The sequence below is a fragment of the Rhinoderma darwinii genome, chromosome 8, assembly GCF_050947455.1.
Source record: "Rhinoderma darwinii isolate aRhiDar2 chromosome 8, aRhiDar2.hap1, whole genome shotgun sequence".
Lineage (NCBI taxonomy): Eukaryota > Metazoa > Chordata > Amphibia > Anura > Rhinodermatidae > Rhinoderma > Rhinoderma darwinii.
In genome coordinates this window covers 18,909,397-18,934,239 of record NC_134694.1, presented here as the reverse complement: position 1 = coordinate 18,934,239, position 24,843 = coordinate 18,909,397, and the positions used below count along the sequence as shown (strand labels likewise).

At 48.7% G+C, this 24,843-nt stretch overlaps 2 protein-coding genes across 9 annotated transcripts in view; one reads left to right on the top strand and one right to left on the bottom strand.

Moving 5' to 3' along the window:
• Nucleotides 1-6,327, top strand: part of HCFC1 (host cell factor C1) — a 48,943-nt gene extending 42,616 nt beyond the window's left edge. For 4 of the 7 annotated variants that reach the window (XM_075835424.1, XM_075835421.1, XM_075835422.1 and 1 more), the window contains exons 26-27: nucleotides 3,977-4,158; nucleotides 6,148-6,327. In XM_075835424.1, the coding sequence (XP_075691539.1) occupies nucleotides 3,977-4,019 (43 nt within the window). In that variant the 3' untranslated portion in view covers nucleotides 4,020-4,158; nucleotides 6,148-6,327. Of the gene's footprint in view, nucleotides 1-857; nucleotides 3,640-3,976; nucleotides 4,159-6,147 lie in introns of those variants that run through there. The other 3 variants (XM_075835423.1, XM_075835427.1, XM_075835426.1) reach the window with 1 other exon arrangement.
• Nucleotides 5,880-24,843, bottom strand: part of LOC142659356 (ras-related protein Rab-7a-like) — a 38,807-nt gene continuing 19,843 nt past the window's right edge. For both annotated transcript variants that reach the window (XM_075835428.1, XM_075835429.1), the window contains exons 4-6: nucleotides 23,819-24,037; nucleotides 22,520-22,645; nucleotides 5,880-6,351 (exon numbers count right to left, since the gene is read on the bottom strand). In XM_075835428.1, coding sequence (XP_075691543.1) covers nucleotides 6,268-6,351; nucleotides 22,520-22,645; nucleotides 23,819-24,037 — 429 coding nt within the window. In that variant the 3' untranslated portion in view covers nucleotides 5,880-6,267. The remainder of the gene's footprint in view (nucleotides 6,352-22,519; nucleotides 22,646-23,818; nucleotides 24,038-24,843) is intronic.

Below are 24,843 nucleotides of genomic sequence, written 5' to 3'. Positions count from 1 at the left end.
TAGCAGGTGTAGTCTCGCAAGAGTACGCTGTAAACTCTCATTCACAGCGAGATCTCGCTGTGCTGTTCTGTAAATCACACAGATGCTACAGAAATGTCAGGATTCTGAATACACATCACGTCCTGGCCGGAGGTAATGTATATTCATTGTCAGGACACTGCAGTAATGTTATAGTGTGTTTATGTGGCTGCACATAGCGATATAGCTATATCGCTATGTGCTGTGTAAATGAATGGGGAGAAGTGTATGACGCTGATTGGTCTGCGTCATACACTCCCCTGTACAACGCCCACTTGGTCATATAGTAAAACACACCCAGTTGTCCATTGAGATACTCATTAGCATAAAGCTAATATAGGTCATAAATCCGTCAAAAATGATAGTTTTTCTAAATAAAAACACTGCTGTAATCTACATTATAGCGCCGATCACATCATGTACAAGATAGGCCACTTATAATGGGGTGACAGAGCCTCTTTAAATTTTAGCCTCCGTTTTATAATATTGAAATTCGGCTCTGTAATGGGAAATCGCTCATCAGCTTAGCAAACTTTCTCAGGTTTACTCATCTTTAGTATTTTTTTTTATAAGGAGGGTGACATGTTTACAATTGACGGCTGGTTTTATTCCGGAGTGTGTTTATACTTGGGCTTTTTGGAAGTGCACAATTTATTCGTTTTCATTGGAGGAACAGGGTAGCTTCTACTAGTCTTGCGTTTTCTAGCCTAAAGTTCTCATCTTATAGCGGCTTCTAGCTGTTGTCTGTCTGATGCTAATGCACAGCTTTGGGCAGGGTAGACTTTTTGTTTTGTATTGTTGCAATAAATTTTTTTTTTCTTTTGCATTTTATTACACAGGAAATCGACTCCAAAGAAAGCAAAGCCTGATCACCCATGATCAAGGTTGAAACATGTCCCCAACCTACAAATTGATGCTAAAACAACGTAACTCCATGCAGTTCCTCAATCTACATCCTTTTAACTGTTTTGCCTTCCTCCCTTTGCTAGGGGTCAGTAGTAAGGATTGATGCTCTGCTTGCCCCTCCTCCTCGTTTCTTTGTTAATGAGAACATTGGGAAAAGCACATTTTTACTTTTTCCTTCTCCTTATTTTTCCCTTGACCAGAATGGACTTATCTGTGCTTCTGTATTTGTACGGGGAGAAATTGCAGGAGCCGGGGAAGTTCCTTAGAACTGTGCAAACCTTCCGATATTGCCAGCAGTGTACAAGCTAACAGGCCTAGTAATGCAAGCTTCTTAATGAAATGCTAAAGAAATTATTCAGGTCTTTTTGCTTGTTTGGCTTTTTGACTTTTGTTCACAATTTAACAGGGGATTTGGGGGAATCACTCAACTTTGTCAACAGAAGCACTTGGACTTTACACTTCAATGTAGCTGATTGAAGGGTTTTAAAGATGTGAGCCCCTTTGCCATGTATAAACTGTGCCTGATGGGCCCATCTGAATGCTATTTTTAAATATCTCACCTTGACAGCAAAGCTGCGGGAAGCAAAAAGGTCGGCATTACCAGACATCTGGACATGATTCCTGGAACTTTAGTGCCTGGGCACCTACCCTCTTTGCTTGGTTAAATGGTGCAGCCATGTACATACTATTACGAAGCAAGCAAGACTTGCCAGTGAGTAACACAACAGGGCGGAATCTTTTTGAGCTGAAAACCGTGCACACCTTGAAAAGGATTATAGGAAGTTACTAAGAAAGTTGAAACGCGCCATCAGAATTTCACATTTTTATAGATATTGCAACAAAGTTTGGTTTTGAACTATTTTTTTATTTTTTCCCATTTTGTGCAGTCTATATTTTTATTATTGCTTGTCCTGCTTTTTTTTTTTTTTTGTCAATTTCAAGGGGAATTCGCTACCTACCAACATTTCCTGTTGCCAGAACACCATAGCCAGTGTTCTCCATTTCTAAACAAATTGATTATTTCATTTGATTAAAAAATATGGCTTCCTTACTAATAGATTTGATCTGCATTAGCCCCTATTTGGGTTTAGGGAGTCCTAGGCATGGCATGACAGACCTGGCAGTGAAAACATAGTTGCTTTTGTCAGCTTAATACAGTTTAAACCGCCTGTTAATTTTTAAGCAATATTCTCTTATTTGATTACCATTTTTTTTTCTGCATAAAGTAATATTTGTGATTCAAAGTTGTGGATGGTCCAGACCTTCTTCCAAAGCAATATATATAAGTGGATTCCTGCCCTTTCTTTGCAGCTTTCTTTGGTCCCTGCTGACTGCAGTTCTATTTTGAAAGGTCACCTTTTTAGAAACATCTGCCTCTTCCTGGTTATAAATTATCTTGTACCAGTCACACTGGCCACCGAATCTTGTACAATTATTTTCCAAATTGCTTTAATTTTCCTGCCAGCAGTAACCAGCACCCAAATCGCTGGTGGCGCAGGAAGGCCAAGCAATCCCGCATCGGCAGGTTTTTTTTCATATACATAATTATAAATATACATATATAAATATATACAAACAGTTGTAGCTGTTTTCAAAACAGATTTCAAACTGTTACATTTCTTTTGTAAAAATACAAATTTATAAGAAAAAAAGGAAAAAGGAAAAAAAAATAAAAAACAAAAATAATAAAAAAAAATCTGAAGTAGCTTAAAAGCATGAGGATTTTTGTACAAAAGCAAGACCAGTAAAGACGCGTTTAAATGGCATAGGATTTACATGATCTCCGTAATGTTTAATTTTAATGCAACCCATCCTCGTGTTGAGTTGTGTGTATATGTATGTATATACATACATTAAAAAAAATTGCTCTCTATTTTTAATCTGACTAGCTGGTCCCAAATATGTCATTTTTCTGGTTCTTTATTCGTGGCACAACATTGGCTTCTTGATAAGAGGTGCACAAGGGGCAACTGTCTGCCCACCCATCCCCCTTGATTTGTAACAAAATGATAAACAATATTTTTCTTTTGCCTATTCTGACTTTTATTACTTATTGAGTATCTCAAGGTTAATAAAAATCTGATCTTGAGAAGGTGGGTTGCCTGAACATAATAGGGGAGCTGCATGGTTGGGGCTTTAATGGAGGTAAGTGTGCAGTTATGAAAGGTTTCTGACAATTCTATGAATTGTCAGCTTAATTGTACCCAGACTGCGTGTGTTTTCAGTAAATGTACCCTGCATCTTTCAATGTAGACAACAAGGCAGCAATGAAATCTGACATGAAGTCTATTTTTATGATGGGAGAAAGATATTCAGGATATGGTATCCTTTTTCGTACTAATGTCCCCCCAACCCCCTCTTAAACATGAGTATCTTAACTTCGTTTTCCAGCCAATTTAAGCTTCATTTAAAGGAAAAAAAATAAAGCAAGAAAAAAAACTTTCTGCCAGCTTGATGGAAGAGTGCGGCAAGAGTGGAGACGAAATCCACCGCTCCCACATAAAATGATCACCGCTGCCCCTTCTCGTTTTTGTATTATAGTGTTACTGTGTGTTACCGCCTAGAATCTCCTGCTAAAAACCCACCTGCCTTTTTTTCCTTTGAGAAGAAAAGCTATTACTTCCATTGTAGAGGAGTTCTCAAAGTGATCCAATATTACTATAGTGCTATCTGTCGTTTTTGTGCTATTTTGAACAATTAAATACCTTTTTTGAAGTGTTGTCTCGATTCGTTTTGTTCAATTTTATGATTGCTTTCAAATAATTTTTGCCTTTAAAGTGAACGACCACCCTTGAAAACCATTTTTGTAGTAAATCTTAAAAATATTTGTGCTAATTTACTAAATATATCTTTATAGCGAGAGAGCTCTGTTTTCCTGACACAGGGCGCATGTTATCTTTTGGAGCTCTGTATTGGAAAAATTAAGAAATCACACAATTGTGGTCCTAAGAGCAAAAATGATAGATGGACATTCACTTTAACTCCACATAGGTTTATATATCAGGAAATTGCATATAAAGCATTTCTCAGACATACCTTTTTATTGTTGCAGATTTTTCCCTTTGAGTGTAACCTACTTGATGGCAGAGCAGTAAGCAATAAATCTGATTCCCGATTATCACCTTGCAAGATTGTTAGCAGTTTCTCAATGGAGAATCAGACCCAGGTTATTGTAAAACATCCTCTGTCTCCTTGTCATAAACTGCAACCTTTAATTCTGCTGAAGGATTTAAGGTACATCTCCAACTTGTTAGGCCAAGTTCACACAGCTTTTTGGCGTGGAAACCGCATTTGTCAGTGCTAAAAAATGCCCCAAATCCCCTCCTCCCCATTGATTTCAGCGGACGCATAGGCGGTTTTTTTTCCTGATGTTTTTTGCCAGGTCGCAGAAAAAAACAAAAACTGCTTTCCCTATCTTGGAGCAGGTTCTGCCTCTGAACCTCCATTGTAATCAATGGGAGGCAGAATAAAAATGCAGGGTACGTTTGAAGCGGTTTTTTTGGAGCAGTTTATGCATTTGATTCATTACAAAAAGCCTAAAAAAAATGCAGCATGACAAAAACCTTTGTGTGAACTTAACCTTCTATAGCTTTTTTCCATCACGTGTCTAGAATTTATACCTTAACATGATAATACAAAATTTTGTTAACGAAGGAATAAAAACCATTAACCAATCATGGGAAAGTTATAACATCCACTTATTAGGAGAGTCTGCTGCCATCCTAAAAAACACCTGATTATTATAAGTGATAGACTGTATTTTTAATACAGTATATAGTGGAGAGTTGAAGTTTACCATTGAGGTTGCTTATTCAGATTCTGCTCTTATTTTTCACATGCCCTTGAAAGATGAAAGCTACTAGCCTTGATAAATTTACCCCATTGTTAGGCAGGGTTCACACATGGCACAAATACTGCAGATTTTCCACAACTGATGTCATTGTGGAAAATCTGCAGCGTATTACAGTACCAGCAAAGTGGATGAGACTTGTACAAATCTCATCCACACGCTGTGTAAAAAAGTTTAAAAATGTACCGCAGGTCAATTTATGGTTTTTTTTTTGTTTTTTTTTTTAAACTGCGGAAACGCTGCTTTTCTGTTGTGTGTTTTTCCCCATTGAATTAAATGGGGAGACAAAACTTTTTTTTTTTTTACAAATTCTGCCCAAAAAACTGCAACACTATTTTGGTGAGCTTTTTTTTGTCCTGGAATTCCCTGTGGGGACCAGGGCATATATGCTGTCTATTTTTATGCAGCATATCCACCCTGTGTGAACACAGCCTTAAAATTGTGCTTCTGACAGTTACACAGTGGATGGAGGAGTAGGGAGCTGGAATAGCAACGTGTGGCTTGTTCATGTGACCTACTGCAAGGATGATCTTTCTTACATTGTCTTCTAAAATCAGGCTGGTCTTTGCAGCCACTCGTACAGATGAGATTGCAGGTGCTATTAGAGGTGTCTGCTTCCCCTACACAGTTTACGGCGGCTCTTAGTGTGAAAAATGTAAGGCCTCATGCACATGACCGTAGTGGTGTACAGGGGCCGTGACTTGCGGCTCGAATGGCCGTGGAGTGTCACCTGCGGCCGCCCGCAAATCACTTCAACGAGCGTGGACCGCAAAAATACCGTAATTAGACATGTCCTATCTTTTTGCGTTCCAGGCTCCTTGGTTTCCACGGTCCGTGCATTGCCCGTCGGTGCATAGGCCCATTGAAATGAATGGGGACGCAATTCACCCTCAGATTTGTAAGTGAATTGTGGCCGCAAAAATATGTTAGTGTGCATGGGGCCTAACACAAAATATACACAATGTACGCTAACTTTAGATACGTGCGGTGCCTCTTTAAATTTCAGAGCAAGTATCTTATTCTTTCTGTAATTATAGTTTGAGTCTCCCCCCTCCCCCTCATGAAATGAGAATGTAGTGTGTAAATAGGGTTTTGTAAAACTCCATTCACGTGCATGTCTTGTTTTATTGTGTCCTTAGTGCACAAAAATAAATACAATGCAATCTTGTCCCTGAATTCAGCACTTGGTTTTGTATTGGGAAATTTTAATAAACATTTTGTAAAATTTTTAAATTAAGATCAAGTGTGAAATCAGGTATTTAGAAATAAATTAAGTGGTACTGTAGTATGCAAAACACTAATCCATTCAATAACTCATTGCTTACAAGTGATCCTACATTGTAGGTGAAAGGCTTTTCTATTGTTGTATGCAGCGATCTGACATCTAAATGATCTGTCCAGTTGTGCACGCCCGGATCTGGCCCGATAAGTGTCACAATGCGTCACACAGAAGACTAAATGCAGTCCTGGAGACCAGTGGCGTAGGTAGGAAGTTAACATTCACAGTTTTTGCGTTTATTGTCCTGTTTTCCTAATAGATTCACGGATTCATCATCAGCCGCTTGTCCTGAAAGATGCTGTGAAGGAATGTATAAAAACAAGTTTAACTAAAAAAAATAAATAATAATTTCTAGCAACACATTCCCTTTTAAACAATCATTATTTGAGTGATTACACATTGTTTTAATTTTTTTCACAAGTCAGGAAATATTATAAATTAGATTCGAATTTATAACATTTCCATGTGCTGGGCACTAGAGGGAGCACTTCCCAAAATTGCAGCATGGTCAATGTGGTAAAGCAACCTCATTGCTTTATGCTGCAAATTTTGGGTAGACACACTCCTCTAGTGTCCTCATACAATTCCCCCTTCCTTATTCTGGCTAGTGCCAGGAGAAGGCGGGGGTTTGAATTGTCAAATCTCCTTACACTGTGTGCTGCCATTTTCTGAGCGACTGCACAGTGTAGGAGGATTAGATACAGTGCTCAGCAGACAGTATAACACAAACATACACGAACTTAACTTACCTGCTCCTGCTGCCGCTTCCTCCGCACCTATTCCTTGCGCATTCGCTCCCTTGAACATATGGCCGGAAGTCAACATCTTACTGTCTGGCTGTGGCTTCCAGCCCACATTAAAATGGCGGCGGAAGTCACTCACCTTCCTTTTGGTCTGTGTGGGAGTGGCGCATGCGCCGGTCCCACACAGACGGCTTACGCTATAGTGAATGGAACGGCTCCCGTTCAGATTCTCTATGGGGATGTATGTGCCGTATTCCATCTCTATGTGTCGTTAATCGACACATACAGAGATGAAAAAAAAATGGCAACCACCATAGAGAAGTAAAAAGTAGAATTAAATAATTGTATTTTTTTTATCATACTAAAAGCAGATAAAAAAATAAAAAATCATGACATCTCTTTAAGGAAAGGAAATTGCAACAGATACTTTTTCTCTAAAACCGTACACAGGATATCACAAAGTAGTCAAAGCCAATATAATTGCCAAACAATCCTGAAATATTTGCTAATCCTAGGAATTGATACAATGCATAAAGAGTTGGATCAAGTGAAGATTAGGCCCCCTGTATTCACGTATTCAGCAGTTGTGCAGCTTGTTTTTTTTAGTTTTCCCAACCCCAGAGGTTTGTAATGTGCGCCTTTTCAAAGAAAGATCCCTTTCTAATGGATAGCCATGATGACGCACAAATCCATTTGTAAGAATATCCACAGAACATTGGCGACGAGCGATCCGATGCAGAGGCTGATGGCAGTTTTCGTAGTCCAGATTGTGTGTAAGTAAATAGTGCGGTTTCGTGTGAATTCGATGACATTGGTTTCGTGCGGACCAGCTAAAATAGGGTGAAGGGTCTTCTCCAATTGTTGATCCATTTTAAATTACAGGCAACAACGAAAAATTGCAATTAATATCTGTCTTCTAGTAAGAATGTCATTTGTTGCCCATAGCAACTAGAACTCTGCTTTCATTTTACCTGAGCGCATTCATTTAATGAAAGCTGTGGGGTTGCTGTAGGCAACAAAGGACATTCTTACTATAAGACAGCTTAATAAATCTCCAATATCACTGAGGAAGCAGGGGCACATAAACCTCACTTGTTAGGGGAGGGGGAACATAAACCTCACTTGATCCATCCCAGTGCTACCTCTCTTCCATGTAGCAACTCGGGTCATTGCCTATCTGCATACCTCCTAACCGTCCCGGGTCCGGCGAGACAGTCCCGGTTTCTCACCGCCGTTCCCTCCTGGGCGGTTCTCAAAATGTCCCGCTGGGCGCTGCATCAAAACAGCTGATCGCTGCTGACTGCAGCAGCCATCAGAAGAAGGCAGGAGTCTTGCGGCGGTGTTCTGACTGGGCTCGATGCCGGTCCGGGAGTGAACCAGTCCAGTCATCTGACCTCACCGAGCAGGTGACTGGACTGGGCCGGCATCGACACTAGTGAGAACGCCGCTGCAATACTTCTGCCTTCTTCTGACAGTGAGTGACGTCAAAGCAGAGCGGAGAGTGGCAGCAGTAGGGCCGGCTACCTCTACCACTCTGGCACAAAGTCTAAGGGGGTTGTGTTGCGCTATGTACAGGGGGCGTGTCTGGCGCTACGTACAGGGGGGGGGCCATGTCTGGCGCTACGTACAGGGGGGGGGGGCGCCGCATGTCTGGCGCTACGTACAGGGGGGGGGGCATGTCTGGCGCTACGTACAGGGGGGGCAGCATGTCTGGCGCTACGTACAGGGGGGGCAGCATGTCTGGCGCTACGTACAGGGGGGGCAGCGTCTGGCGCTACGTACAGGGGGGGCAGCGTCTGGCGCTACGTACAGGGCGGGGGGGCCCGCGTCTGGCGCTACGTACAGGGCGGGGGGGCCCGCGTCTGGCGCTACGTACAGGGCGGGGGGGCCCGCGTCTGGCGCTACGTACAGGGCGGGGGGGCCGCGTCTGGCGCTACGTACAGGGCGGGGGGGCCCGCGTCTGGCGCTACGTACAGGGCGGGGGGGCCCGCGTCTGGCGCTACGTACAGGGCGGGGGGGCCCGCGTCTGGCGCTACGTACAGGGCGGGGGGGCCCGCGTCTGGCGCTACGTACAGGGCGGGGGGGCCCGCGTCTGGCGCTACGTACAGGGCGGGGGGGCCCGCGTCTGGCGCTACGTACAGGGCGGGGGGGCCCGCGTCTGGCGCTACGTACAGGGCGGGGGGGCCCGCGTCTGGCGCTACGTACAGGGCGGGGGGGCCCGCGTCTGGCGCTACGTACAGGGCGGGGGGGCCCGCGTCTGGCGCTACGTACAGGGCGGGGGGGCCCGCGTCTGGCGCTACGTACAGGGTGGGGGGGCCCGCGTCTGGCGCTACGTACAGGGTGGGGGGGCCCGCGTCTGGCGCTACGTACAGGGTGGGGGGGCCCGCGTCTGGCGCTACGTACAGGGGGGGCAGCGTCTGGCGCTACGTACAGGGGGGGCAGCGTCTGGCGCTACGTACAGGGGGTGGCAGCGTCTGGCGCTACGTACAGGGGGTGGCAGCGTCTGGCGCTACGTACAGGGGGGGCAGCGTCTGGCGCTACGTACAGGGCGGGGGGGCCCGCGTCTGGCGCTACGTACAGGGCGGGGGGGCCCGCGTCTGGCGCTACGTACAGGGCGGGGGGGCCCGCGTCTGGCGCTACGTACAGGGCGGGGGGGCCCGCGTCTGGCGCTACGTACAGGGCGGGGGGGCCCGCGTCTGGCGCTACGTACAGGGCGGGGGGGCCCGCGTCTGGCGCTACGTACAGGGCGGGGGGGCCCGCGTCTGGCGCTACGTACAGGGCGGGGGGGCCCGCGTCTGGCGCTACGTACAGGGCGGGGGGGCCCGCGTCTGGCGCTACGTACAGGGCGGGGGGGCCCGCGTCTGGCGCTACGTACAGGGCGGGGGGGCCCGCGTCTGGCGCTACGTACAGGGCGGGGGGGCCCGCGTCTGGCGCTACGTACAGGGCGGGGGGGCCCGCGTCTGGCGCTACGTACAGGGCGGGGGGGCCCGCGTCTGGCGCTACGTACAGGGCGGGGGGGCCCGCGTCTGGCGCTACGTACAGGGCGGGGGGGCCCGCGTCTGGCGCTACGTACAGGGCGGGGGGGCCCGCGTCTGGCGCTACGTACAGGGCGGGGGGGCCCGCGTCTGGCGCTACGTACAGGGCGGGGGGGCCCGCGTCTGGCGCTACGTACAGGGCGGGGGGGCCCGCGTCTGGCGCTACGTACAGGGCGGGGGGGCCCGCGTCTGGCGCTACGTACAGGGCGGGGGGGCCCGCGTCTGGCGCTACGTACAGGGCGGGGGGGCCCGCGTCTGGCGCTACGTACAGGGCGGGGGGGCCCGCGTCTGGCGCTACGTACAGGGCGGGGGGGCCCGCGTCTGGCGCTACGTACAGGGCGGGGGGGCCCGCGTCTGGCGCTACGTACAGGGCGGGGGGGCCCGCGTCTGGCGCTACGTACAGGGCGGGGGGGCCCGCGTCTGGCGCTACGTACAGGGCGGGGGGGCCCGCGTCTGGCGCTACGTACAGGGCGGGGGGGCCCGCGTCTGGCGCTACGTACAGGGCGGGGGGGCCCGCGTCTGGCGCTACGTACAGGGCGGGGGGGCCCGCGTCTGGCGCTACGTACAGGGCGGGGGGGCCCGCGTCTGGCGCTACGTACAGGGCGGGGGGGCCCGCGTCTGGCGCTACGTACAGGGCGGGGGGGCCCGCGTCTGGCGCTACGTACAGGGCGGGGGGGCCCGCGTCTGGCGCTACGTACAGGGCGGGGGGGCCCGCGTCTGGCGCTACGTACAGGGCGGGGGGGCCCGCGTCTGGCGCTACGTACAGGGCGGGGGGGCCCGCGTCTGGCGCTACGTACAGGGCGGGGGGGCCCGCGTCTGGCGCTACGTACAGGGCGGGGGGGCCCGCGTCTGGCGCTACGTACAGGGCGGGGGGGCCCGCGTCTGGCGCCACGTACAGGGTGGGGGGGCCCGCGTCTGGCGCTACGTACAGGGTGGGGGGGCCCGCGTCTGGCGCCACGTACAGGGTGGGGGGGCCCGCGTCTGGCGCCGTCTACAGGGTGGGGGGGCCCGCGTCTGGCGCCGTCTACAGGGTGGGGGGGCCCGCGTCTGGCGCCGTCTACAGGGTGGGGGGGGCCCGCGTCTGGCGCCGTCTACAGGGTGGGGGGGGCCCGCGTCTGGCGCCGTCTACAGGGTGGGGGGGGCCCGCGTCTGGCGCCGTCTACAGGGTGGGGGGGGCCCGCGTCTGGCGCCGTCTACAGGGTGGGGGGGGCCCGCGTCTGGCGCCGTCTACAGGGTGGGGGGGGCCCGCGTCTGGCGCCGTCTACAGGGTGGGGGGGGCCCGCGTCTGGCGCCGTCTACAGGGTGGGGGGGGCCCGCGTCTGGCGCCGTCTACAGGGTGGGGGGGGCCCGCGTCTGGCGCCGTCTACAGGGTGGGGGGGCCCCGCGTCTGGCGCCGTCTACAGGGTGGGGGGGCCCCGCGTCTGGCGCCGTCTACAGGGTGGGGGGGCCCCGCGTCTGGCGCCGTCTGCAGGGTGGGGGGGCCCGCGTCTGGCGCCGTCTGCAGGGTGGGGGGGCCCGCGTCTGGCGCCGTCTGCAGGGTGGGGGGGCCCGCGTCTGGCGCCGTCTGCAGGGTGGGGGGGCCCGCGTCTGGCGCCGTCTGCAGGGTGGGGGGGCCGCGTCTGGCGCCGTCTGCAGGGTGGGGGGGCCCGCGTCTGGCGCCGTCTACAGGGTGGGGGGGCCCGCGTCTGGCGCCGTCTACAGGGTGGGGGGGCCCGCGTCTGGCGCCGTCTACAGGGTGGGGGGGCCGCGTCTGGCGCCGTCTACAGGGTGGGGGGGCCCGCGTCTGGCGCCGTCTACAGGGTGGGGGGGCCCGCGTCTGGCGCCGTCTACAGGGTGGGGGGGCCCGCGTCTGGCGCCGTCTACAGGGTGGGGGGGCCCGCGTCTGGCGCCGTCTACAGGGTGGGGGGGCCCGCGTCTGGCGCCGTCTACAGGGTGGGGGGGCCCGCGTCTGGCGCCGTCTACAGGGTGGGGGGGGCCGCGTCTGGCGCCGTCTACAGGGTGGGGGGGGCCCGCGTCTGGCGCCGTCTACAGGGTGGGGGGGGCCCGCGTCTGGCGCCGTCTACAGGGTGGGGGGGGCCCGCGTCTGGCGCCGTCTACAGGGTGGGGGGGGCCCGCGTCTGGCGCCGTCTACAGGGTGGGGGGGGCCCGCGTCTGGCGCCGTCTACAGGGTGGGGGGGGGCCCGCGTCTGGCGCCGTCTACAGGGTGGGGGGGCCGCGTCGGGCGCCGTCTACAGGGTGGGGGGGCCGCGTCGGGCGCCGTCTACAGGGTGGGGGGGCCGCGTCGGGCGCCGTCTACAGGGTGGGGGGGCCGCGTCGGGCGCCGTCTACAGGGTGGGGGGGCCGCGTCGGGCGCCGTCTACAGGGTGGGGGGCCGCGTCTGGGGCCGTCTACAGGGGGGGCCGCGTCTGGGGCCGTCTACAGGGGGGGGGCGCGTCTGGGGCCGTCTACAGGGGGGGGGCGCGTCTGGCGCCGTCTACAGGGGGGGGGGGGCGTCTGGCGCCGTCTACAGGGGGGGGGCGCGTCTGGCGCCGTCTACAGGGGGGGGGCGCGTCTGGCGCCGTCTACAGGGGGGGGGGCGCGTCTGGCGCCGTCTACAGGGGGGGCCGTCTACAGGTGGGGGGGCCGCGTCTGGCGCCGTCTACAGGGGGGGGGGGGAGCGTCTGGCGCCGTCTACAGGGGGGGGGGGCCATGTCTGGCGCCGTCTACAGGGGGGGGCCGTGTCTGGCGCCGTCTACAGGGGGGGGGCGTGTCTGGCGCCGTCTACAGGGGGGGGCCGTCTACGTCTACAGGGGGGGCCGTGTCTGGCGGCATCTAGAGGGGGGCCGTGTCTGGCGGCATCTAGAGGGGGGCCGTGTCTGGCGGCATCTAGAGGGGGGCCGTGTCTGGCGGCATCTAGAGGGGGGCCGTGTCTGGCGGCATCTAGAGGGGGGCTCTGGTGGATGATTTTTGACCGGTAGCAGAGTTACACAACTGGAAAAAAAATAAATCCCCATCATGTAACTCTGTTACCTGTCAATTGAAAAGTCATCCACCACAGGGTCTCCCTCTTGACTTTCATGGTTATCAGCCTTTTGGTTTGTCCTGCAGCTGCCGCCGTGATGAGAAAATGTTATACGCAAGTGAGGAAAGTAACACAAAGACAATATAACCGGATCCATAATATCTGATGTCCAGAGATCCGCAGTGAGAATTTGCGCGTGTTATTTGCAGAAGGCTCTGGCCGTGATTTGATGTGTTTATACGGGATATTGGGCGTGGTTAGGGGGTATGGCTTAAAATGTCCCTCTTTTCTGAATTCAAAAGTTGGGAAGTATGCCTATCTAGACTGTGCAACTTAATACTTTTAATATGCAGTTGACTTCAACATGTGATTTAAACAAAGTGCCACTGATTTTCTATATTCCACATTTAAACGTCGAAGTAGCTACTTCCACCAGCAAATAAATCTATATTGATACTCACACTCTTGCTCTATGAAATGCTCAGTGCTCAACAAGTTTTATTCCATCTTCCAAGATAGATATTATATAAAAAATTAAAATAAAAAATAGATGTAGGCACTCCACTCTGTGTGATGCTAAGAGCAGACAAGATGCGCGCCAGTTGCAGTTTCTGGTGCATTTTGTCCTGCGCTGCTCACTTACTTTCCTGCTGCCATTTTATCCCCTCTCCTAACGTGCCTCTTAAAAGGGGTTCTCCGAGATTTAATGACTTTGTGTTAATGCATGTAATTGGAAAATGTAAGTATATTACAAATGTATTTACATTTATAAAAGTGGCCCCGTTTCCAGGTCCTGCCGTGGGGAACTTGACAGGTGACGTCACTCTCTGCACTGGCTCTGCCGCTTTGTTAATCTTGAATTCTTTGCCTGGTATACGACACGTCACTTGTGACATGGTGTATATCGGCTTGTTCTGCTTCACAGCCCGTAACGCGCATGCGCTTACACAGCTGTTCTCGAGGTAACAGCAGGGGCCGCGCATGCGCATAACAGAACAAGCCGAAATACACCACGTCACAAGTGACGTGCCGTGTGCCCGCGAAAGAATTCAAGATCAACAAAGCGGCCAGAGCAGAGAGTGACGTCACCTGTCAAGTTCCCCACGGCAGGATCTGGAAACGGGGCCACTTTGGAAAACGTACGTATATTACAAATGTATTTACATTTAGAAATGACAAGCATTAACAGTCATTAAATCTCAGACAACCCCTTTAAGGTCTAGTTCACACAGAGTTCTTTGGTACGGTTTTTGACGCGGAAACCACGCCAAAATCGCCTCCCATCGATTCCAATAGGAGAGTTGTTTTTCTCCCGCGAGCAGAAAAAAACGCGGGGAAAAAAGTCACTCTCTTCCTGCGTTTCCGTCTCTGACCTCCCATTAACAGCAATGGAAGGCAGAGAAAGCAGCAAAGAGCGTGCAGGCAGATCAAAATCTGCCTTAAAAAAAAAATCTGCCTCAAAACTTAATCGGGAATTTTATCTGCAAAAAAACAACTATACTATACTAAATCTGTTCCTTCCTGTGAGGGGTACAAGTAGTCATGTGATGGCTGCACACAAAGTTGTGGCGCAGAAGGGGCTCTGTTCTCAGTCAGCCAATCAGGGGACACAGGGCAGTGCTGCTTCTGTTGACACTAGGATTGCACCAGAACTACTGGAAATGGGTAGGCTCTGCTCTTGTACATCAACTTTTCCCTCAGGTCCCCTCGCCGGATTGAGCCAGTTTATTTTCACTTAGGGAGCCATTTATCTAGCAGAACCTAGATAATACTGGGCAGCAATTACTCCCTTTTTTTTTTTTTTTTTTAGGGGAAGTAACGTGCCTTTTTGACATATCTGACTCATCACCATCTCCCCTATTTTCACAGTGAAATTAGTTGACCCCTCTACTGCCATGTAAGACACCAGAGGAGAATTCTCCCAACAAGAAATCATTGTAACTCACTATGCTCGCTCCGCATGTGGCCATAAGTTTTCATGTTTTGACTAAAAGGCATAAAAAGAAACAAAGTTAGGATATGTTCACACTGCTTATTTTCAGACGTTTTTCGGGCTGTAAACAGCTGAAAAATCGGAAGCAGAACGCCTCCAAACATCTGCCCATTGATTTCAATGGGAAAAACGGTTTTGTTCAGACGGGGCGTTTTTTTACACGGCCATTTTTAAAACGGCCGCATACAAACCACCCGCGAAAAAGTGCAGGTCACTTCTTGAGCCGTTTTTGGTGCAATTTTTCATTGACTAGAAAAACTGTCATTATAAACGCAGCTAAAAACGCAAGTCTGCTTAAAAAAAACGGCTGAAAAATCAGTAACTATTTTCCCTTGGAAACAGCTCTTTATTTTCAGACGTTTTTTAGTAAGCGTGTGAACATAGCCTTAAGATACAACTGCAGGTGATATGCTATTCCTGGAGCAGTTGTGCGAAGTACAGGCACAACGCTGCTGTAGACATTTAAGATTTAGTGAGTTGCGGCTTTCAGTCCGGGGGGGATGAAATCCACACCACTGTAAATGTAGCAGTTTAATCAGAGAAAATAGGAGGCTTGACTAGGTTTAAAGCATAACATTTAGTCTATCGCTTCCACCTCTCTTAGTGAGGTTTCATCTGAGGAAGAAATTTCAAATTCCAACGCTGAACTCTATGAGCAGCAATCTTCCAAACTATCAACAGTGGACCGTTTCATCAAAGCAGTCTGAGGCACCTTAGAGATGCTGTCCCCCTTAAAGAGGCTCTGTCACCAGATTATAAGTGCCCTATCTCCTACATAATCTGATCGGCGCTGGAATGTAGATAACAGCAGTGGTTTTTATTTTGAAAAACGATCATTTTTGAGCAAGTTATGAGCAATTTTAGATTTAGTTTCTTAATGCCCAACTGAGCGTGTTTTTACTTTTGACCAAGTGGGTGTTGTAAAGAAGTGTATGAGGCTGACCAATCAGTGACCAATCAGCGTTATACACTTCTCATTGTTCCAGCCCAGCATGATCCACAGCACAGTGAGATTGTGCAGTGAAAGAAGCTGGGCTGGAACAATGAGAAGTGCAGGACACTGATTGGTCAGCCTCATACACTTCTTTACAACACCCACTTGGTCAAAAGTAAAAACACGCCCAGTTGGGCATTAAGAAAACTAAATCTAAAATTGCTCATAACTTGCTCAAAAATGATTGTTTTTCAAAATAAATACCACTGCTGTTATCTACATTCCAGCGCCGATCAGATTATGTAGGAGATAGGGCACTTATAATCTGGTGACAAAGCCTCTTTAACTGAGGTGGGCACCTTCCGCTGACCCTAACGGTCTCAATTCCTTTCCCTCTCACAAGAAGTTTTCCCATATTGCTCGGTATGAGGTTACGTATCCCTTTGAGGAAGAGACCTCCAAATGAACCAAATCGCCAGCTGTGGACCCTCCTGTCTCTCGTCTAGCCAAGACAGACAATTACCATTTCCATGGTAGAACTGGTTTTGTCTTACGATCCTTTGGACCGCCGCATAAAATTTCTCTTCTGTCCTCTTTTGAGGCTATCGAAACAGATTTCTGCTAGTGCTTGGTTAAGCAGAGCCTCCACTGAACGGGTTTGACAACTCTGTCACGGTATTCTCTCTGGGTCACCCCATGAGGCCTTAGTGGATCTATCCTGGTCAGCTTTCTATTTTTGCGAAGCCTCTCTGGATTCTGTACGCCTAGTGGCCTGCGCCTCCGCTTCCATGGTTACTACCCGCTGGACTGCCTGGCTTAAATTCTGGTCCACTGGAACTAGGCAGGGCTGCCCCCTGTCACCCCTGCTCTTTGCACTGGCAATGGAACCATTGGCAATACTCATCAGATCAGACCCGGAAGTAAAAGGGGTCCCACACAAGACGGGTGAGGACCGTATTGCACTGTACGCAGATGATATTATGTTATTTGTTTCACAGATACAGTCTTCCCTCCCGAGAATGATGCATCTTATCAACACCTTTGGAGATTACTCTGGACTTCGCATTAACTGGTCCAAATCGACCATCTTGTTTTTACAGCCGGGGGAAACACAGTCGGCGGGCTCCACGAGAGAAGGACTTGCTGTAGTTGACCAATTTAAATACCTGGGTATACTTATTACCAGAAAGGCGGCACTCTCCCTACAACTCAATGTGTATCCTCTGCCAGAGAAAAGTTTAAGATATGGGCGGCCCTCCCATTGTCGGTCATGGGGCGAATTAATTGATTAAAATGGTGATACTTCCTAAGAGTCTTTATATTCTACAACATATATTCACTCCTATACCAAAGTCCTTCCGGCAACTGGAGTCTCTCATCATTTATTTTATATGGGGAAGGTCTAGGTCAAAACTGGCCTTACAGAAGCTACAAAGACCGAAGGAGATGGCTGGTATTGCTCTCCCGGACATTTATCTATACTATCTGGCCGGCCAACTCAAATACCTAGGCACCTGGACGCAAGCCAAACGCCCCCCGGGCCTTGAGGGTATGTTACTAGACTATTCTGCACATAAGTCATTGTGGCCGGTGTTGTTCCATCAGGAAGTGCCAAGATCCTCTTTACTGCCTGTCTGTCGAGTGGCAAGGGAAGTCTGGAAAGTGGCTATGACTATCTCGAGTTCTTTAGACATACCCGCGGAAACTCCTCTGTGGCATAACACGGTGCTGGAATCCTTGGCAAAGTTCCCAGATGCCGCATACTGGATTGATGCAGGTGTCACAGTGCTCGGAGACGTGTATGAAAATAATATCCTTCTGTCTTTCGAACAAATGCAAGAAAAATTTCGGCTTCCTCGGCAACATTTCTTCAGATATCTGCAGATGCGTCACCTCCTTGCTGAGCAGTTTCCGAGACAGCGTCAACCCATCTCCTCCTACCCGCTCATCGGGGTGGTCCGGTCACAGGGCCCTAGAGGTCTGATCTCTACTATTTACGCTCACTTGATTGAACAGAAGGCTAAGGCGGCTCCACTGCCGATTATTTCCAGGTGGTCTCAACTAATCCCTTCTTTGACGGAGGACACCATTGAAGACCTACTACAATCACACTTACATGTGTCTCCTGCTGCTAATAATAAGCTCATCCAGCTGTACTATATCCATCAGGCGTATCTGACGCCTCAGCGCCTATTTCAAATGAAATACATACCAGAACCGGCTTGCCCGAAATGTTCACATGCCCCAGCTGACTTCTGGCATATGGTATGGATGTGCCCACACCTCCGCTCTTACTGGTCAGACATCATCGGTTTCCTCAACTTAATGCTACCATTTCCTGTTGAAGGGACTCCAGCATTGTGTCTATTCGGAATACTGGAGGAAGACATATGGTCCCGTCATACAAAAATATTTCTGCAGGAGACCCTCTTGGCCCGCAAAGGCATTTCTATGAGATGGATGGATCGCCGACCTCCTAAGGTTGCAGTATGGAAGCAGATGGTTAATTCCACTATATCATATGAACGTATCATTTTTAAACATAGAGATTGGCCGGACAACTTCCATAAGATATGGGACATATGGTGTAACAGCACTGAGACAACGTACACCCCAAGGGAACTAGAGGTGGCAGTGGATGCGAGGAGGGGAGGGAGGAGACGATAGGCGAGTAGGGATGAGACGGATAATGTAGTGGATCTCCCGGACCTCTCACATATTGTATGAACATTATACAGTTGTGAAAATGTAAGTGAATGGATGTACTATCTGTGAATTTTATTATGCCTCTTTTGAGTAGTGAAGTAAACAGGATGGCAATATTGTTGATTTGTACAGCACCTGCGAGTGCTTAGTTGTATTGATTGGGACGCTGTTGTCCTTTACATTTGTTTTTATACTTCATAATGTGATAAAACAAACTCACTTTTCAATAAAAAAACAAGTTTAAAAAAAATTCTGGTCCACTGAGATTACACATTACTTTCAAGCGGTCCTTGACCACTCTTCCCTTTGCAGCTGGTTTGCAACTGTTTGGGACCCGCCGGGACGAGATAATTTCAGAGGCCATAGGTGAAAAAGCTCTTGTCTACTTAAGACAAAAGGTCCATCGTGCCATAACCTGCAATACACTGGGACCTTGTTTTCATCTTTTTCGTAGACTCCTCAAGCATCCAGACAATTCTCACACCAGGACTCCCAAAACAAGTCCTCCTTTAAGTCCAATCCCCCTTGGTACCCTGACTCTCAAACCACAAAAGGTAGAACCAGCTTAGCACAAAGGGGTGCCCCCACTCGAGTCTCTGGTAGGGGGCAGGCTTCTGCTCGTCAAAGAGATCTGTCTCTCTTACATCTCGGACACCTGGATTCGTATCCTCCGGATACAAAATATAGTTTGTAAGCCTGCCACCACACCGTTTATTTGGGTTGTTTTTTTTAGACCATGCCTCCTCCGTTTTCTTCCAGGGCAGCCTGGAATTCTCATTCCCCTGAACGTAAGAAGGTCCCTCATGTGGTGGCTCTCATCTCCAACCATCCCCAAGGGCGACTCCTGTCTCACCAACCGCTTCAAGGTCCTTTTCACAGATGCAAGTCTCTGAAGTTGGTGAGGGAAGTTCTGGAAACTCATGGCTCAGGACCTGTGGTTCCAACAGAAATGTTACTAGCCAATCAACCTCCTGGAATTGAGAGCAATCTACTGGTTTTCCCAGCATTGGACGACCCTTCTGTCAGTTTGCCTGGTCTGAGTCCAGATGGACATATTTCATAGCAGTAGCTTATCTGAATCACCAAGGAGGGTCACAGACCTCAGCAGGGACGGCAGAAGCTGTGAGGATTCTGGAGTGGGTGGAGCTATATGTTCCTGCCCTCTCTGCAGTGCACATCCAATAGGGTTAACAATAGGGTCACAAATGAACTCCATCGCAAAAGGGTCAACCGAGAAGAGTGGTCTCGATCACGAAATGTTCGACCAGATCTGCTCCAGGTGGGGCAGGCCGGACGTGGACTTGTGGACCGTATCAACTGCAAGGCTCCTCAAATTGTATCTGGAGTTCGAGATCCCAAAGCATGCGCAGTCGACAATCTAGTATGTCTATGGGATTAATTTAACCTGGTTTCTCTCTTCCCAGCCTCTCAGGATCAAGTCCCATATGGTTCCTTCCTTTCTCGTGGCCCCCAGACTGGCCACATCGTGGTTTGTATGCCCACAAGGTGGCTTTGCTGGCTGACGTTCCCTGGCCAGCACCCCTCAGTTACTATTTTCTCTCTCAGGTACCTCTCTTCCACCTGATTTTACGATCGCTACATTTAATGGAATGGTTGTGGAAGCCACAGTTCTGAGAGCACAGGACTTATTGATCCACACTATGTTGAAGGCTTGGAAGCCTTTGTTGGCCTGCATTTGCCACCATACTTGGAAGATCTACTTAAGCTGGTGCAGGGACTCAGAATATTCCTCCCTTTTGTCTTTTCTCTGCCCAGGGTTTTATCATTCCTTCAAGAAGGTTTGGATCGTGGTCTTGCCCTAAGTTCACTTAAGGGGCAAGTGTCTGCATTATACTCTTCAACAGGCCTCTGGCATCCAAAACGGATGTTCGGACCTTCTTGCAAGGGGTTGGTGACGAGGTTCCCCCGCATCTGTCTCATACACATACATGGGATTTGAATTTGGTTCTAGACATTCCGCAGTTGGCTCCATTTAAACTTCTGCAGGAGATCCCCTTAAGGGTATGTGCACACAAAAAAAAAACAAAAAAAAACTTCTCAAAATACGGAGCTGTATTCAAGGGAAAACTGCTCCTGCTTTTCAGACGTTTTTTAAAGTCGTGTTTTTCGCTGTGTTTTTAATGGCCGATTTTCTATAGAGTCTATGAAAAATGGCTCCAAAAACGGCTGAAGAAGTGACATGCACTGCTTTTTCGCAGCAGTTTTTTTAAGCGGCCGTTTTGAAAACTGCTGCGTAAAAAATGCCCCCTCAGAACAGAACACAGTTTTCCCATTGAAATCAATGGGCAGATGTTTGGAGGCATCCTGCTTCTGATTTTTCGGCCTGTTTATTGCTCGAAAAACGTCCGAAAACACTCAGTGTGAACATACCCCAAGTCTCCTCACCTGGAAGGTGGTGTTCTTCTTTTCCGGTTTTTGAACTGACTGTCCTGTCTGGTCGTTCCCTCTATTTAACTCTCCATCACTATAACAGTATAAGGCAGTACTACGTACTGTGCCCAAGGTGGTCTCCTACTTCCATCTTTAACAAGAATATAGTTTCGCCATCCTTCTGCTCGTCTCCGGTGCGTCCTAAGGAATGCTCTCCACAATTTGGATGTAGTCTGCGCTTTGCGGGTCTTCCTCTCACTCGCTTTCTCTTTCCGCGGATCTGATTCCGTTTGTGGTCCCGGAATGTTCCGGAGGAAGGGTTTGACAGCCCATAAGGCTACGATCACCCTCTGGATTAGTTCGACTATTCGCAAGGCTTACTGGGTCAATGGGAGGGAGCCCCCATTCCATATTTCGACCCATTCCACTAGGACCGTTGGTGCCTCATAGGCTGTGCCTCATCAGGCTTAAGCTCTTCCAAACAATATTGACACAATATTTCTTTATATGATACAAAAATGATAAAAGCATCTAAAACCATACAAAGAACCGGTCCATAAGTGTTAAGGTATAAAAAATATATACAAAGCATAAGGTCATAACAACTGTAATAATATACAAATAGAATGGAAGAAACAAGGAGATGTATGTCCGAAAATGTATGCCTAGCCTAATGATGCAAGTAATTTAGATTATGAAAACAGGTGCAAATTATCCCCCTCAAAATAGAGATGGGGTACAAATATGTATACAATGTGACATCATGATACCATAGAACAGAAGAGGGTAGGCAATAAATAGGATATACGTGACCCAAGTATAGGCTGCAGCGTATAAAACCTCTCCGCGCGTATTGCTGCCTCCTAGTTCAGCTGCGTCAGGGACCTTACGCTTTGTATATATTTATTATACCTTATCACAGGTTGGTGCTGCAGTTGGTACTGTTATAACACATATGGACTGGTTCTATGTCTGGTTTCAGATGCTTTTTTTTGTAATGTATAAAGAAATAAATATTGTGTATTTTGGGTGTGCGCTTGTCCATAATGTGTTGCTTCACTCTGTTAATTATTGCTGTAAAGACTGATATTTTTGGAAAAGTTCTGTGTTTATCCTTCCTTTTTTTATTGTCCAAAAATGTGGAAAGGCTATAGTGAAATATAAAACAAATTACAAACAATGTTTTCATGTCTTTTTGGTGCGTTTTTTGGCACGTGGCTCTATTTTAAAACATAGCATGGTCCTAGGGATGGCATTTTTTTTCCCCTGCAGTTTCTCACAAAGGCAACTCTTCAGGACTTGGCATAGGCTGCTCTAAAGGACTTGGCATAATTTACAAGCAAAAAAATGTAAAGGTCTAAGAAGGTATGCCAATTGTTACGTGCATGTGTGGTAGACTTTGAGCTTTTTCTTCCTAATTCTGACCGCTAATAACCAAGGAAACTGACCCTCTTTTCCATTTTCTGTTGGTTGGACCCCCACCATTTAGGGCATATCCTAGAAATGTCATTTGTTGGAATACCTCTTCAAGGCGGCGTTCATATGTTGTGGTACTTTTTTGCAAAATCATGGTGGAAAAACTAAAATTGACTGCGACGTGTGAACAGTTTTAGGCAGAAAGCAAGTATCTTGAAACTGCATTTTACATTTCTTTAATACGTACGTTTTTCAAGGCAAGTTTGATTGCTCCCAGGAATGCTTCCTCTACATTCACGGCTTCTTTGGCACTAGTTTCGTAGGGCTCTGCATTACATAAATTGCACCATTCCTGTACTTGGCGTGGAGAGACCTACAACAAAATAAAGGACATTTTGGTTACAATTTTAAGGAAATTTTGGGCAGCTGCAAATTGAAAGATCTTTAGGGTATGTGCACACACACTAATTACGTCCGTAATTGACGGACGTATTTCGGCCGCAAGTCCCGGACCGAACACAGTGCAGGGAGCCGGGCTCCTAGCATCATAGTTATGTACGATGCTAGGAGTCCCTGCTACGCTGCAGGACAACTGTCCCGTACTGTAATCATGTTTTCAGTACGAGACAGTTGTCTTGCAGCGAGGCAGGGACTCCTAGCATCGTACATAAGTATGATGCTAGGAGCCCGGCTCCCTGCACTGTGTTCGGTCCGGGACTTGCGGCCGAAATACGTCCGTCAATTACGGACGTAATTAGTGTGTGTGCACATACCCTTAGGGTTCATATTATACAGGGATGTTAAGTGCGGTCAAAACCGTGGGGGTTATTAATATTTGGAGGGTGTGCCAATCTCTCCCCCAGTGCTGCTTGCATTTTATTAACCAACAGGTTGAACTCCATGTTGATGAATAGGATAGGAGATTAATCAACGCTAAGTCAGATCTGGCTTTATTTTCTGGCTCTGGTAGAAAAAAAATTAAATTGGTGAGTGGCTTCTACTTTTTCTGATACATTCAATGGCACATGAACTTGACAAAAGCGTTGCAGTTGGGCTGAGCACCATATTTCTGAATATATTTACGCCAGAAACTTGCATACATACATTGATAAATCTGCCCTGCTTTGTCCGTTATTGAAAAACAAGCCCTCTAAACTCCCAGTGTTCTCAACTACAGCACCTCTTGGATAGAAGTACATGTATGGCTCCAAATATTTGTTCAAGTAGAAGTGCATGCAGCCAGTGTATATGTGCCACGTAACCATTCTGCAACTTTAAAGCAAACAGTGATGATTGGTATGGAAAGTTGCCAGTGAAGCGTGTCTCAGGATACAGGTGCAGCAGCCACACAAGATCAGTTAAGAGACACCTGTTGTTGTCTGCCACAGCGTAGGTCAAATTAATAAAATTAATTGTGTTGTTTATAGCAGTATATTCAGGTCCATGGTAGATGAAAAACCCTACTGCATTAAATAGAACAGGTGGTTCATTCCCATTAGCTGCCAAATTATTTAAGGGACTGCTGTTGCGTAGAACTTGTACTGACCTGACGTTCTTCTAGGTCTGCCTTGTTGGCAACGACCACAAAGGGAAACTTTTCTGGAGATGCAGGATCAGCTTGTACCAGGAATTCCTTATGCCAGGTATCGAGGGCATGGAAAGAGTTTGGGGATGTAACATCAAAAACCAGCAAGCAGCAGTCTGTACCCCGGTATAGTGCAGCACCCAAGGACTGGAATCGCTCTGTGCCTGCAGTATCCCAGATCTACAAAAGTGAGAGGTTCTTTTATGCTCGGATTAAAATTTGTTCTGTTTAAACACCAAAAGAAGAAGAGGTTATTGGTTATGAACCACCCCTTTCTGCATGCCCTTCTAGGGGAGTTTTCAGAGTGAGGGGGTGCCCTACTTGGGACCATTCACTACAAGCCAGAACAGGGAGCCGCTATAGATTCGGTTTTACACTGGCTTGAACACCTATTGACTTCAGTTGGCAGAATTGGCAATGCAGAATTGCTAGATAAAGTAAGCAGCTGCATTCCCCTAAGGGTCCATTCACACGTTGAGGTGCGATTAGAACCGCATTTAAAAACAGTTTTTACCACGATTTGGTGCATTTTTTGATGCGGGTGCGGTAAAAAAACAAATGCAATTGCATAGAAAAAAAACGCACCAAATCACACTAAAAATGCATGCCTTTTTCGGGTGCAGTTTTTCGATGTAGTTCTAACCGCAGCTTAACCACGACGTGTAAAAGGACCATAAGGCTAGGGATACGCACAGATTTTTTGTAGTAAGAGAACCTTTTTTTCCATGGAGTATTTAGAACATTAATGAGATTTTCAAGAGATTTCCATATTAATCTATTGGGGGGGGGGGGCAGTTTACGCTCTCTAAGATTTTGAAATTACTCAATGACAGCAGGGTTTTGTTTTTTTTGTACTAAGTGATGGTGTAGCCCAGGGGTCTCAAGCACGCGGCCCGCGGGCCGCATGCGGCCCCTGGGGCTGTCATCTGCGGCCCGCGGGACACAGAGCCGCTAGTATCGGCTCTGCTCCGAGACTCTGGAATTCC